This window comes from Lynx rufus, unplaced genomic scaffold, assembly GCF_022079265.1.
Source record: "Lynx rufus isolate CCGP_SWC_20201006 ecotype Redwood Valley unplaced genomic scaffold, mLynRuf1.p SCAF_7, whole genome shotgun sequence".
In the NCBI taxonomy this organism is placed as follows: Eukaryota; Metazoa; Chordata; class Mammalia; order Carnivora; family Felidae; genus Lynx; species Lynx rufus.
Window position 1 is genome coordinate 109,650,492 of NW_025814889.1, and position 13,922 is coordinate 109,664,413.

Consider the following 13,922-nt stretch of genomic DNA (forward strand, 5'->3'; position numbering starts at 1 on the left):
ACTCCTAGTCCAGCTCTGTCATTTCTGTTTTGTGATGTTGGACCAGATACTTGTCTTCTCTCTGCTTCAGTTTCCTTATCCATAACATGGGGATAATATTACTACCTATGTCTAAAAGTTGCTTTGAGGGGCGCCTGGGTGGCGCAGTCGGTTAAGCGTCCGACTTCAGCCAGGTCACGATCTCGCGGTCCGTGAGTTCGAGCCCCGCGTCGGGCTCTGGGCTGATGGCTCAGAGCCTGGAGCCTGTTTCCGATTCTGTGTCTCCCTCTCTCTCTGCCCCCCCCCCCGTTCATGCTCTGCCTCTCTCTGTCGCAAAAATAAATAAACGTTGAAAAAAAAAATTAAAAAAAAAAAAGTTGCTTTGATGAGCCAATTAATCGTTACATATAAGAGTACCTGACTCATGGTAAATTCTCAATAAATACTAACTTCATTATTAGTTTAAATTCTTATCATTATTATTACTACCATGGATGCTTCCTGAGATTAGAATGTTTACCGCCAACTACAAACCATCATTGGCAAAGGGAGTAGGAGGATGAAAAGTAGTCAAAAGTGAAGTGAAACAATCAGTGATGATGATGGTGCCACAAAACTGAAATGTCCAGTCAGTAGGTAGAAGTTTATCTGTCTGGAACACGGGGATTGTGGATGTAGGCCAGCTAGCTCAGGCAGCAAATGGTTTTGGAAAATGGAGTTGTCTGGCACCCAATCCCTGATTGTCGAGACTGGGAAATGGAACAAAAATACAATTTACTGAGCACCTGCTACATGCCAGGTAATTGCATTCATGGTGTCTTCTTTCAGGGTTGTCAGTATTTCTGTTTTTACAGATTATAAAGGAAAAGACACAGAGACATCAGGTAATTTACAGAATATTACAGAAGTTTAAATCATAAAGTCAGAATTCAAACTTAGTTTTATCCAGATCCAAAGCTAAGGGTGACAAGATGGGGGCATGAGTGGCTAGGACCTTCAGCGGAGAGAGTAAAAAGAGAAGTGTACTGGGGGCAAATGCAAGCAATTCCTTAATTTTAAAATCAACACTGTAGACCCGACCATTCCCAAAGAGGGGTAACCTTGGTCCCTTTCTAAACTAAAAATCCTCATGTTCAGCTAAGCTGGGACTTTGAAAAATCACAGTTGTGTGTGCAACAACCTAATGCTGCTAGAGGGACACAGCATCAGATCTAAAATGTCTCCAGAGATAATCTAGTCCACCTCGCAGACTTGTTCTTTAAGCATGCGTTGCTGACCACCCCTAATCCTAGAGTTTGTGATTCATTAAGTCAGAGGTAAAAAATTTACATCTCTAAGAGGTTCTGAGGTAATGCTAATGCTGCTGATCTAAGGCCATACTTTACAACTGCTACTATAGACTAAGTCATCTTATATTTATACAGACTAAATTATTACGTTATATAAACTGAAGTCCAGATGACACTGTCCAAAGTTGCACAATGATCTTGGAAGGGTAAATGAATGAAAGACCACTGAGATTTGTCCAAAGAAATTATAAGGAATCAATATTCTTATAACAGTATGGTTGTGGCCTTGCTCAAATTCAGGGTTACAGCTACAATGGTACCCAGCCACTTTTGGACTAAGTAAGTCCTCAGGAAAAGGAATCAGCATAGTATGTTTGATGCCACTTTCTCACAAATCTTGTTAACTCTTCTTTTGAGCTTTATTACAATGAATTCTATTAGTCCATTTTAGAGTTGCAATTGAAATGAATGAAACAGACTTTGTCTAGTTAGTCTTCAATTACTGAAATGCACTGGGAAAAAATGAGTTATTTAAATCATGGAATAAATGCTATGTTCTCAAGGGAAAATTGATTTTATTTCCCAGGCCAAAGCAGATGTATTGGTTATAGTTGCTGTCCTGAAAATTATTTTGAGGCTAAGCTGGAGCTTGGAGGAAAAGATAATTATCTACCAGAGGTAACAAAGATAGAAGAACACCAAGTATGATACAGTGTCAAATTCTGGGTTGTTACTGTCATTCCTGATGTTTTTATACATTGTTCGTGTAAAAAAAATATTTGCATGGCTCTAAATTTGCTGAAGATTTATGCTGCTAATTATGACCATGGGGACATTACTCATCACCTATTGTTTAATCAAATATTGATTGATCCATCCAGTAAAAGCATATTTGTGTGATAGCTGGAAAACCTGTCAATTCCAAGACTCTACTAGTCTGCTTAATTTTCTATGTTACTGTCCAGGTAGCGAAACTTAAATGTTGTGACTCTCAATTCATGAGTAACTTGGGTTAAACTGTCATTTTGAGAGGCTGTGAGAAAGAATATGCACAATAATGTTAACCAACTCTGTGAGAGTGGCATGATTTTGATTTATATACTATTACCCACAACAACTATCCAGAAAATCCAGGAAAGAAATGGTGTGTATTAGTTTTCTATTGCTGCATAACAAAATACCACAAATTTAGCATCTTAAATTTATTTTCTCAGTCTCTATGGGCCAGGAGTCTGGGTACAGGTTAGTTGACTGAAATCCAAGCTTCATCCAGGGCTACAGTCTCCTCAGTTTTGAGAACCTCTTTTAAGTTCATTGATTGTTAGTAGAATTCAATTCTTTTGGGCTATGAGACTAAGGCCACTATTTTCTTGTTTAGAGTGTCACAGGATCTATTTGAGTTCCTAGAAGGTACCCTCAGGTCATAGCCCGATGGACCTCTCCCAATATGGCATCTTAATTTTCCAAAAACAGAAAAATAATCTTTCTCATGCTTTGAATTTTTTCTTCAGAAAGGACCTAGCCCCTTTTAAGGGCTCATCTGATTTGCTCAGACTACCTGGAATAATGTTACTTTTTGTTTTTGTTTTTTAATTTGTTTTTACATTTATTTATTTTTGAGAGACAGAGACAGACAGAGCACTAGTCAGGGAGGGATAGAGAGAGAGGGAGACACAGAATCCAAACCAGGCTCCAGGCTCCAGGCTGTCAGCACAGAGCCCGAAGCAGGGCTCCAACTCACAAACTGAGATCATGACCTGACAGACATGAGATCATGACCTGAGCGGAAGTCAGAGGCTTAACTGACTGAGCCATCCAGGCACCCCTAAACTTTTTTTTTAATGTTTATTTATTTATTTTGAGAGAGTGGAGGGAGGGGCAGAAAGAAAATCCCAAGTAGGCTCCACACTGTCAGCACAGAGCCCAGTGTGGGGTTCAATCTCACAGAACTCGAAATCATGACCTGAGCTGAAATCAAGTCAGGCACTCAACTGACTGAGCCACCTGGTGCCCTTAAATAATCTTACTTTTAATGAACTCAAAGCCGACTAATGTGGGATCTTAATTACACCTTCAAAATCTTTCAGTTTTAACACGTGATATAATCTAATCATGAGAATAAAATTTGTAACATTCATAATCCCTCTTAACATTTAAGGGGAAGAGTTTACACAGGGTATATAATACCCAAGGAAGGGAATTTTAGATGCCATCTTAGAATTCTGCCTATCATGGGCTACTATTTACATAATGTTTATTTTATATTCTTTTATATGTATAAAATACTATATGATGATTATAAAGGAAATAAAGAAAATAAAAAATAAACATTTCTTTAAGTTCACCACCTATAGGTAATCATTATTAACATTTTTTGTGATTTGTTGTTATTTGCACAGGTATATATAAAGGCTTTTAACTGTTAAACCTTATTGCATATTCAATTTTATATCTTACTATATTACTTAAAATATTAGAAATGTTTTCCCATATTATTCACATTATTCTCAGTGTTTCCAATTACTACATAAAATTGATATATGGATGTATCATCATTTATTTAAGCAATTCCTTAGGTTCATTTCCATTATTTTCATATTTTAATGATCCTTGCAGTGGGTACCTTTATATGTTAGTCTTTGTTTGCATGTCTTTTATTCAGATAAAATTTGTGGTAGAAGGTATTGATGGACATAGTGTTTCATGCCTACCTATATCAATGAATACCCTTTGATAGTAGTCTCTTCTTCCACTGTTTCTGGGGCTGACCATTTGACTACTTTGGATAATGGAACAGTAGAAAATCTATTCAAGCAGAGTATTGAACTAGCTTTTGCACAATCCAACTTTCTTACACTCTTGTCACTGTCATGAAAATGTCCCCAGGTTAGCCTATGGAGTGATGTTATTATCATGTGAAGGAGAACTCGGTTACTTAACAAAGGTCATCTAAGATCAGGTAGCCTCTAGCCTACCACCAGGTGATTGAACACACACTTGAGTGAGCCCAGTCAAAATCAACTGAACCAGGTCTAAATCAGCAAAATCACCTACTTGACACACAGGCTCATAAGAAATTAAAATTGATTGTTACTTAAAACAACAAAATATTGTGGGTGGTTTGTTATCTAGCAAAAGCTAGCTTACACAAAATTCTAGAAATAAATTTTATTAAAGGATAAAATTTTAAGTATCAAAAATTTACCAGCCAATGATTAACCATTTGACTGAAGTAATATTTAAAGACCTGCTGGAATAAAGTGAGATGAAAATTGCTTTCATAAGGAAAAAAAAAGCAGGCTCATTTGTGAAGACATGAAGAATATTATTGAGAAGAAAGATGATGCAGAACATTGGCTTGAGACATACAAACAACACAAAGACATGAAATGCTCTTTCCATTGTGAGTTTCAGAATTCTTCTCTCTGACATGACAACGTCCTTGACCACTTTTTTCCAAGGTTTCCAAGGAGGTTTCCACTGGGACAACCTCCAACAAATATAACATTTTGTTAAAAACTTCTGAGGAAATACAGCCTTCATTGCTCAGTGGCATGAATAACACCACAGATAAGCAAGCTACACACTGACATGAGCATTTCCCTATCATTATCCCATTTCATTCAGTGAGACAAAAACTTGGCTGCATTTAGTAGTTAGCCAAAATCATTAACTACAAACACTTTTTTTCCTCTCTTTACTTTTTTGACATTCTTCAGAAACAAATGCCTCTAGAGTCGCTCAGAGGAACAGAGCCAACAAAATTAAAGTATTCACAAATTTTGTGTCAAGTGATGGGGTCTTATCTTTGGTAGAGCAGCACATTCTCAAGATGCTGGCCAGCCAATGAGAGATATTTATTTCAGGGATAACAGCATGACACCAATCAACCAGGTACAGAAGGGAGACTCATTCCCTAAAGAAAATTCTTTATCAGTATCTGAGTCTGTGTATGAAAAATCTACTGAAACTTAGACAGATGTGAAATACAGTAAGCTAATCAAGTTGTCATACCACCTCTGGATTTACTATTAGAAATCCTTGACAGAAATGGAATTAAAAACAAACCAGGAGAGGGAATTATATATTTCATAACCATTAAGAGACCTTACTCAGGAGTTCCATAATTTTCTCTTGAAGAAGAGGGTTTCTTTTAATATTTTTTTTGGAAGCAGGGGCAATGTTAAGTTTGCCAAAGGGGGGAAATACAGAAACAGATTACTCACCATCTTCTTTTCCATGCATTTTGTCAATAATATAAAAAATAAAGGAATTTAAGCATTTGACTTAGATATATTGGAATTGACGACACTCAGCATTAGAGTGTAATGAGCATTAATTAAAATCATATAAATGACTTCCTAGATGCTTTATCTTATAAGCCGCTCTGCTTATATTTTCTACCTTGGCTCCACATATTTTTTCCTTTGGAAACAGATATTTAATGTAAAATAATGATTTGCTTATTAAATTATTAAAAAGGTTAAGGCATTTTGTGAATATAGTATTTTTTAATCTGCATGTTAGAACTATAGTTGAAAAGAAAGTAAAATATGAAAGAAAAAAATACTTTGGTAGGTTAAAGATGACCACAAATTTTTTGCCACTCATTTCATTGAAAAGCAATAGACTATTGAAAGAAACACAGGGGCAATACAGCCATGTGCTCGTTAGCGTCGGGCGCGGCGGGCGGCCGGGGTGCTATGGAGGACGAAGACGACCTGCCAGAGCTGTCCGACAGCGGTGACGAGGCCGCCTGGGAGGATGAGGACGATGCTGATCTACCCCACGACAAGCAGCAGACCCCCTGTCTGTTCTGTGACAGGTTATTTACATCTGCTGAAGAAACATTTTCACATTGTAAGTCTGAGCATCAATTTAATATTGATAACATGGTCCATAAACATGGACTGGAATTTTATGGCTACATTAAACTAATAAATTTTATTAGACTTAAGAATCCTACAGTTGAGTATATGAATTCCATATACAACCCAGTGCCTTGGGAGAAAGAAGAGTATTTGAAGCCAGTATTAGAAGATGACCTATTACTTCAATTTGACGTAGAAGATCTTTATGAACCGGTGTCACTCCCATTCTCATACCCCAATGGACTCAGTGAAAATACATCTGTTGTTGAAAAATTGAAACATATGGAAGCCAGAGCACTGTCTGCTGAAGCTGCATTAGCTAGAGCACGTGAGGATCTGCAAAGAATGAAACAATTTGCTCAGGATTTTGTGATGAACGCAGATGTCAGAACCTGCTCGTCATCTACTACTGCCATTGCAGACCTCCAGGAAGATGAGGATGGTGTTTATTTCAGCTCATACGGGCATTATGGGATACATGAAGAAATGCTAAAGGACAAAGTGCGAACAGAAAGTTACCGAGATTTTATATACCAAAATCCACATATCTTCAAAGACAAGGTAGTTTTGGATGTTGGTTGTGGAACTGGAATTCTCTCTATGTTTGCAGCTAAAGCTGGGGCAAAGAAGGTTCTTGGAGTTGATCAATCTGAGATACTTTACCAGGCAATGGATATCATAAGACTAAATAAACTTGAAGATACTGTTATACTAATTAAAGGAAAGATTGAAGAAGTTTGCCTTCCTGTAGAAAAAGTGGATGTTATTATATCTGAGTGGATGGGCTATTTTCTTCTTTTTGAGTCTATGTTAGATTCTGTCCTTTATGCAAAGAACAAATACTTGGCAAAAGGAGGATCGGTGTACCCTGATATTTGCACTATTAGCCTTGTGGCAGTAAGTGATATGAATAAACATGCTGATAGAATTGCTTTCTGGGATAATGTTTATGGCTTCAACATGTCCTGTATGAAGAAAGCAGTTATTCCAGAAGCTGTTGTGTAAGTTTTAGATCCAATGACTATTATTTCCGATGCTTGTAGTATTAAGCAAATAGATTGCCATACAACCTCTGTCTCAGCTTTGGAGTTTTCTTCGGATTTTACCCTGAAAATTACAAAGACATCCATGTGCACGGCAATTGCTGGCTACTTCGATATATATTTTGAGAAGAATTGTCACAGGAGGGTTGTGTTCTCCACGGGCCCCCAGAGTGCCAAAACACACTGGAAACAAACAGTATTTCTACTGGAAAAGCCATTTTCAGTGAAAGCAGGTGAAGCCTTGAAAGGAAAGATCACAGTCCACAAGAATAAGAAAGATCCACGTTCTCTCATTGTGACCCTCACATTGAATAATTCAACTCAAACTTACGGTCTCCAGTGAAAAGCCCACAAAAGCACAACTAACTTGCGGTTTTTATTATGGAGGGTGGGACGTGGGTAGGGGGTGGAGAGAGGGGCTTTGTGTGAGCATGTGGATGATCCTTCCCTAATGATTCTCCTCAGTACCAGAAACACATGGTAAGAATCTAATATAATTCAGCTGAGGGGAACCAACTGATCCTAGTGGACTGCCTACATAATCACAGTCTTAGGAGTCTGGTCAGCAAGATTTTACTAGATATAACCCCTACATTGAGTTTAGCTGCATTGAAGATCATTTAAATAGGCCTAAATTTGGAACAGAGATATTCTTTTGTTGTTTTTAATGTTTCTTACTATAAATTTTAAACACTAGTAACTGATTATTTGGATAATGTTTTACACAAATGTTGTACACAAGCTATTATACATTTTATTGCAGATTTCTGCTCTGAGGAGTAGTTTTTAATTGTATTATTTAAAAGAATATCAGCAAGTGGAACGGACCAAAATATGGAAAAGAGCGTCACACAAATCACATTTAAAGGACAGCTTAGTTGATTATCCTCTAGTTCTGAACTTCTCATTTTGTAGCTGCTTTCCTCTTTGCAAACACACAGTTTTCTAGTGCTGCCCAGGAAGTCTAATTTCAGTACATTTATCCTAGGTTTCATGTATGTTTTCAAAGGTTGGGAAGAATAAGTACTTATTTACTAATATGTCTTTTTCAAACTAGATTTATGTGCAAAGTTAAACATGTAACTGTTAATATACTTCTGTCACTCTGTACAACTGTGTCACTTACAGCTGTTTACACAGTTTGAAGTGCAGAGTAGAAAACATTCAATAGAATGTATACAATAACCGCCAGCATTATAAAATGATATTTTAACATACTAAAGCCTTTTATACAATCAGAAACATTTAAAACAAGTCTTAAAGGAATCATCCTTAAGAAAACAGGGATTTAAGGACAGCTGGGTCACAGTTTCTTTTCAGTTCAAAAGCTGGTTCTTTTTCAAAATAAGGCACACACAAGGCAGCATAGCATAGTGTTGAGAATCATGAGCTCTGGAGTCAGTGCCTAGGTTCAAGCTTTGGTGCCCGCTCTTACTTGCTGTGTAATCTCAGTCATGTTCCTAACCTCTCTCCCCCACTATAACGTGCCAGTTCATGAGTTAATACATTTCAACTACTTTGATCAGTGTGTGGCACACAGAAGACAGTAAATGCTGGGTGGTAGTATCATAACTATGCAGTCAAGGATCCCTTCCGTGGAATATGTGGTGTCTACATTAGATTAGGAACTGTCACGTCAATGCTACCCTTAAGTACATGAATGCATGGGAAGATTTCAGCAAAACTTAATGTTTAATATAGCAAAAACTATCAAAAAAAAAAAGAAAGAAACACATTCACAGGGCTTGGATATAATTTTAGCTTAATATAATTGATCCTCTTGAAAACACGATCCTAATTGATTCATGTTTTCAAATTATGGTTATTTGAAAAGAATGATAATAGGGGGAAAGTAGGGGTAGATGAAATTACAGAAATGAAGAGTCCTCACGGTTTTCTAGTGCATTTCTCCATATGTCAGCAGAAGGAAAGGAGCAAGGGAGTCACGGAAACTATTTTGCCCTCATAAACCCAGCAGTAAACATGGATTCACAGAAGGCTTTGCAAATTTTTTTTTTTACTTTCTTATATCTTTCTATGCATTTAAAAGGCTGGCCCATCTCATTTGATGAATTACTCAAGTTAGATGTTTTAATATTCATATAGTCAACATACATATTAGTCATCACAGGTATCTTAATTATAACCATTCAGTCCATTTTTCCCCCAAAGTGACTTCCAAAGAACAGTACACCTTTAAGACATGCATATATAAAAACATCAAGAATTTGAAGGGGGAGCAGATAAATATGAGAAACTCTTCAAAGTATAATCTTCTTCTGGGGAGATCACAATACATATTAACATATTGGAGAATTAAGAATTCCATTGTTAAGGAAAACCAATGTAAGTGACCATGCAACCACTCACAGAGCTAGTCATCTGTGGGCACAATAAACAAAAGCTACATGTAATCTTAGCTTTGAGAACTGTAAATGAAATCAAAATTAAGAAAAAAAAAGAATAGTTGGAAAAGAGAGTATCCAATAAGGTCAGAAACATGTGCACATAAATAAGTGAGTCTTTCTAAAGCTTTCCATGTGTTTAAAAAGTAGAAACAGTAATAAGTTACTCCCTTGATCCAGGTAAAAGGGCCCTGCTGACTATTTTTGGAGAATTTCTTGTGGCTTTAGAAGTTTATTTAGGAGCTGAAAGATTTAAGAGAGAGCCACATTTTATCATTTTACCATTTGCTTCTTTATGTGTAATCTTGAGCATATTAAGACTCAGTTAAGGGGCGCCTGGGTGGCGCAGTCGGTTAAGCGTCCGACTTCAGCCAGGTCACGATCTCGCGGTCCGTGAGTTCGAGCCCCGCGTCGGGCTCTGGGCTGATGGCTCGGAGCCTGGAGCCTGTTTCCGATTCTGTGTCTCCCTCTCTCTCTGCCCCTCCCCCGTTCATGCTCTGTCTCTCTCTGTCCCAAAAATAAATAAACGTTGAAAAAAAAAAATTAAAAAAAAAAAAAAGACTCAGTTAAATTAAGCCTCTGCCTCAGTTTCCTCCTCCATAAAATAGCAACAGTATCAAAGCCATAGGGCTGTGAGGATGAAATGAGTTAACAGCTATAATGGGTTCCCTACATTAGTAATCTCTTGTTACATTTGCTATTATTTGTATTATTTATTATTTTTCGGACAATTCATTTGCATACTTTGCAAAGTTGTTGTCTCTCAAGTTTCGTGCTAGAACAAATGTCTTGAAAATTAAAGATTCTTGAATTCATATTTGAATAGTAGAAAGAAATAAATGTTAAATTTACACTTTTGTGCATAGATTAAGGAAGCAAGTGCAACGATAGTGTTTTCACCACCATTATATCCTCAAAATTAGGAAAATATTATAAATAAGAACCAAAAAATCTGTTGAACAAATTGATTAATAGAGTTAAAAAGATAATCGATATATAGAATTGAGTTACTTAAGAAAGAACAATCTTAGAACAATCCACAAGCATATTTATTAATAACCATAGTATGTTAGGACATTCCTGTATGATTTCCTTAAAAGAAAAGATTGTACTTAAGTCATTTACAACAATAAAATGTTTGCAAAGTCCTCAGTTTAACTGAGTAGTCTGTGATCCTAAATTTTATCGACCTCCAAATGGCTGCTCTCACTTACATTCAAATGGTGCCACATCAAACTAACTCAATTAAATGGGGCATTTCACATTATCTCTTGAAATGGGCTATGTGTCGTGATATCATAAATTGGAAGTTTGACCTGAAAGATCTCCCACAAAATGCCTAACACTTTCATTTAAGGCCTCATCATTCCAAACATACCAAATGAAATGTACATGGATTTACTTGTGAGAAGAAATTAGACAACAACTAACATATCGACACTATTATCTATAAAGCCCTTAGTTATTATTTTGGAAAGAAAAGAGTGAGTTCTAGGGAACTAGTAGGCCAGGTGAATGTTGCAGCAGTATTGTAATGTCAAGCCTAGAAGAAGTGGTCCTCTCAGTCATTTGATGCCAGGGATGGATAGGCACAGTAGGCAAGAAAAATGGATCTGAGAAAGAAAAGGGTCTCAATAATAAGTGTCCTTTTCCCAATGGGATGGTTCTGTCATTTGTGAGTGTGTGTGTGTGTGTGTGTGTGTGTGTGTGTGTGTGTGTGTGCAGGGATGTCCTGAAACACAATTCTGTTTTACAAAAGAAAGTATAGATCATTCATGATTAACAAAGTGTAAGCTTGTCTAATTAGAACTTATGGAATAAATATATGTATGATGTCCAAATTCATGCCAAGTTGTGACCTTACTGATCTAAAATACTGTTACGTTTAGATACTGTACTTAAGTATCTCCTACAAGGTTTGTCAATTTACAGTTTACACTCCTTCCACCATGTGATATAATATCAAAGCAGTTGATTTGCTTATAGAAGAGATGTTTCTTAGACTGAATGTTTTGACAAGGCTCTTGGGGCGTTTGTGGAGTGGGGGAAAGAGAGGGTTCAATGAGACCACTAGTAAGTATATTTAATATAAGAGGTGGCTGCCAAAATATGTTCCTAGGGGGATAGGATTAACTGGCTGCTGGACTTGGAATAGGCTAAGCAGAAAGAGAAACTTTAATTGCCAGGACTGAAATCTGAGGAAAAATAAAGAGTGCCTGAGAGGCTCTACAAGATAAGAGAGAGGTTTTGGCAATTGCCAAGAGAAGACAGTTGCAGGAAAAAAAAAAAAATCAGCAATACAAAGGGTATTTATTGTCCTAGTTTCATGTGTGATCTGTGATGCAAACTCTTTTCCCCTTCCTCCCACAAATTCTCTAAACATCCATTCCTTGTAAATGCTTGTGCGGGAAAGTGAATTTGGGAGAGACAAGCTCTGTACTTCTATGAGAAAGAGCAATCTTTCAAGATTATTTACTGTTATAATAAGTGGCATTTATAAAACATTTAACACAACCACTCTAGAGGTAGATATTATTGCTCTTGTGATTCCCAGATTTACAGATAAGAGAACAGAAACTCAGTAAAGTCAAATGGCTTGATTGAATGACAGACACAAAGATTAAAAACTTGAATATAGGTCTAATCCCACATTTGATGTTTTTTTTTCTGATCACCAAGCCAAGATGCGTCACTGTTATTCATGTAAAAAGAAGCATTTGGGTATATATTGCTGAATTTCCTTTTTGTTTTGGGGTGAAAAGAAGTTATAGCTTGTAAACATAGAATTTCTCTAGTGTAAATAGTCTGGATGGAGAGGAAAAGGAAAAATAATTTTCAGAAGAAATCATGTTTTAACTCTATATACACATAGATGTATCTGTTGAAAAACACTGAATATTTTAGAGTATTATCAGGCTGGTTATTTGACATTTGAAGGAGACAAAAGGATTCAGCAAGAGATAATACCTATACAGTGCATGACCTATATAAAATATCCCATAACACCAAGAGACAAGCTCAAAGAGACAACAAAAGAATAGAGAAGTCAGGGAAGCCAGACTAACTGTAGGAGTGAAAATAAATCTTTCTTTAAACCCAGTGAGAGAGAAGAATCCTAATGGAAAAAGGATATTGCTTATGAAATGAATGTGGCCATAGACACAGAATACTCGAGAGAACAAAATCATGGGTTAACAAGTAAGAGTCACACATTTCAAGATTTTAGATATTAGCTGTGACTATAGGCATATTCCAATTACTGAAAAAAGGTATTACATCTTACAGAATTTTGTATAAACACACCCCAGGAAATATTTTCCAAAGCCACTGCCAGGTTATTTGTTGAAAGTATGCTACAGCCTAGGTGTGATAAAAGGGTCATTCTGGCTTTTGTGTGCAACCGAGGCTTGAGGGCATGGCAGGAAGGGGTCAGTTTTAAGGATAAAAAACCTTTCAAATTGGGGTCATGATGACTAAAAGCCAGGGACGTTTCATAAGCAACAAAGTACTGTAAACTGGATTCATTGAAATCTCCATAATTTCCAAGAAGAAAATGGTGGCAGACAAAAGGAAAAGATTACTTAACTTGTAAAATATAGTCAAATACTTCTAAGAAATTCTGCATATATTGCCAAGACTAACTAGAAAAAAGTCCTGTGGAGATATGATAATGCTAATGACTGAACAAGATAAATAAATACTTACATAACAGTCCGGGGAATTTTCATTTAGTTTTTGGTATGCCAAAGAGCGCACACTTTCTCAGTTGGCTGACCTGACTTATGCCTGCAACTTCTAGCGAGGGAAGAGAATGAAGCTAATTGCTCCCCACTGGTAGTAAATTTGGAGGCAGCACAAAATCATCACTTTTCATGAGGCTTTCCTGAACACTTTATCTCAATCTTCTTTTGGCATTTAACACCATAGACTTTTTAGCATAGCAGAGAGAAAAAACAGTTACTGCCTAAGAAGATACAATTATGCATACCAGAGATCAGCAAACTGTGGCCTGTGGACTCTACCTGGTTCACTCACTACCTGTTTTTATATAGTTTGCAAGCTAAGACTACTTCTTTGGAATATTTTTTCTTTTAACTCAAAAATACATTTCTCAGTGCTCGTCAAGATAAGTGTACTTTCAATAGCCTTGATTTATTTCACCCATGCCCCCGACCAACTCTCCTATGGAAATCACCAGTTTGTAGTCTGTACTTAAGAGTCTGGCTTTGTTTGTCATTTTTTTTTCTTTGTTTGTTCATTTGTTTTGTTTCTTCAGTTCTGCATATAAGTGAAATCATATGGTATTTGTCTTTCCCTGTTTGACTTATTTCACTT

At 36.7% G+C, this 13,922-nt stretch overlaps 1 protein-coding gene across 1 annotated transcript; it reads left to right on the forward strand.

The window, feature by feature from the left end:
• Nucleotides 1–5,929: 5,929 nt before the first annotated feature.
• On the forward strand, nucleotides 5,930–7,946 carry LOC124501487 (protein arginine N-methyltransferase 3-like). Its single transcript, XM_047065714.1, is given in 1 exon segment — nucleotides 5,930–7,946. A coding segment is annotated over 1 exon segment (1,596 nt). The 3' UTR covers nucleotides 7,526–7,946.
• Nucleotides 7,947–13,922: the final 5,976 nt, after the last annotated feature.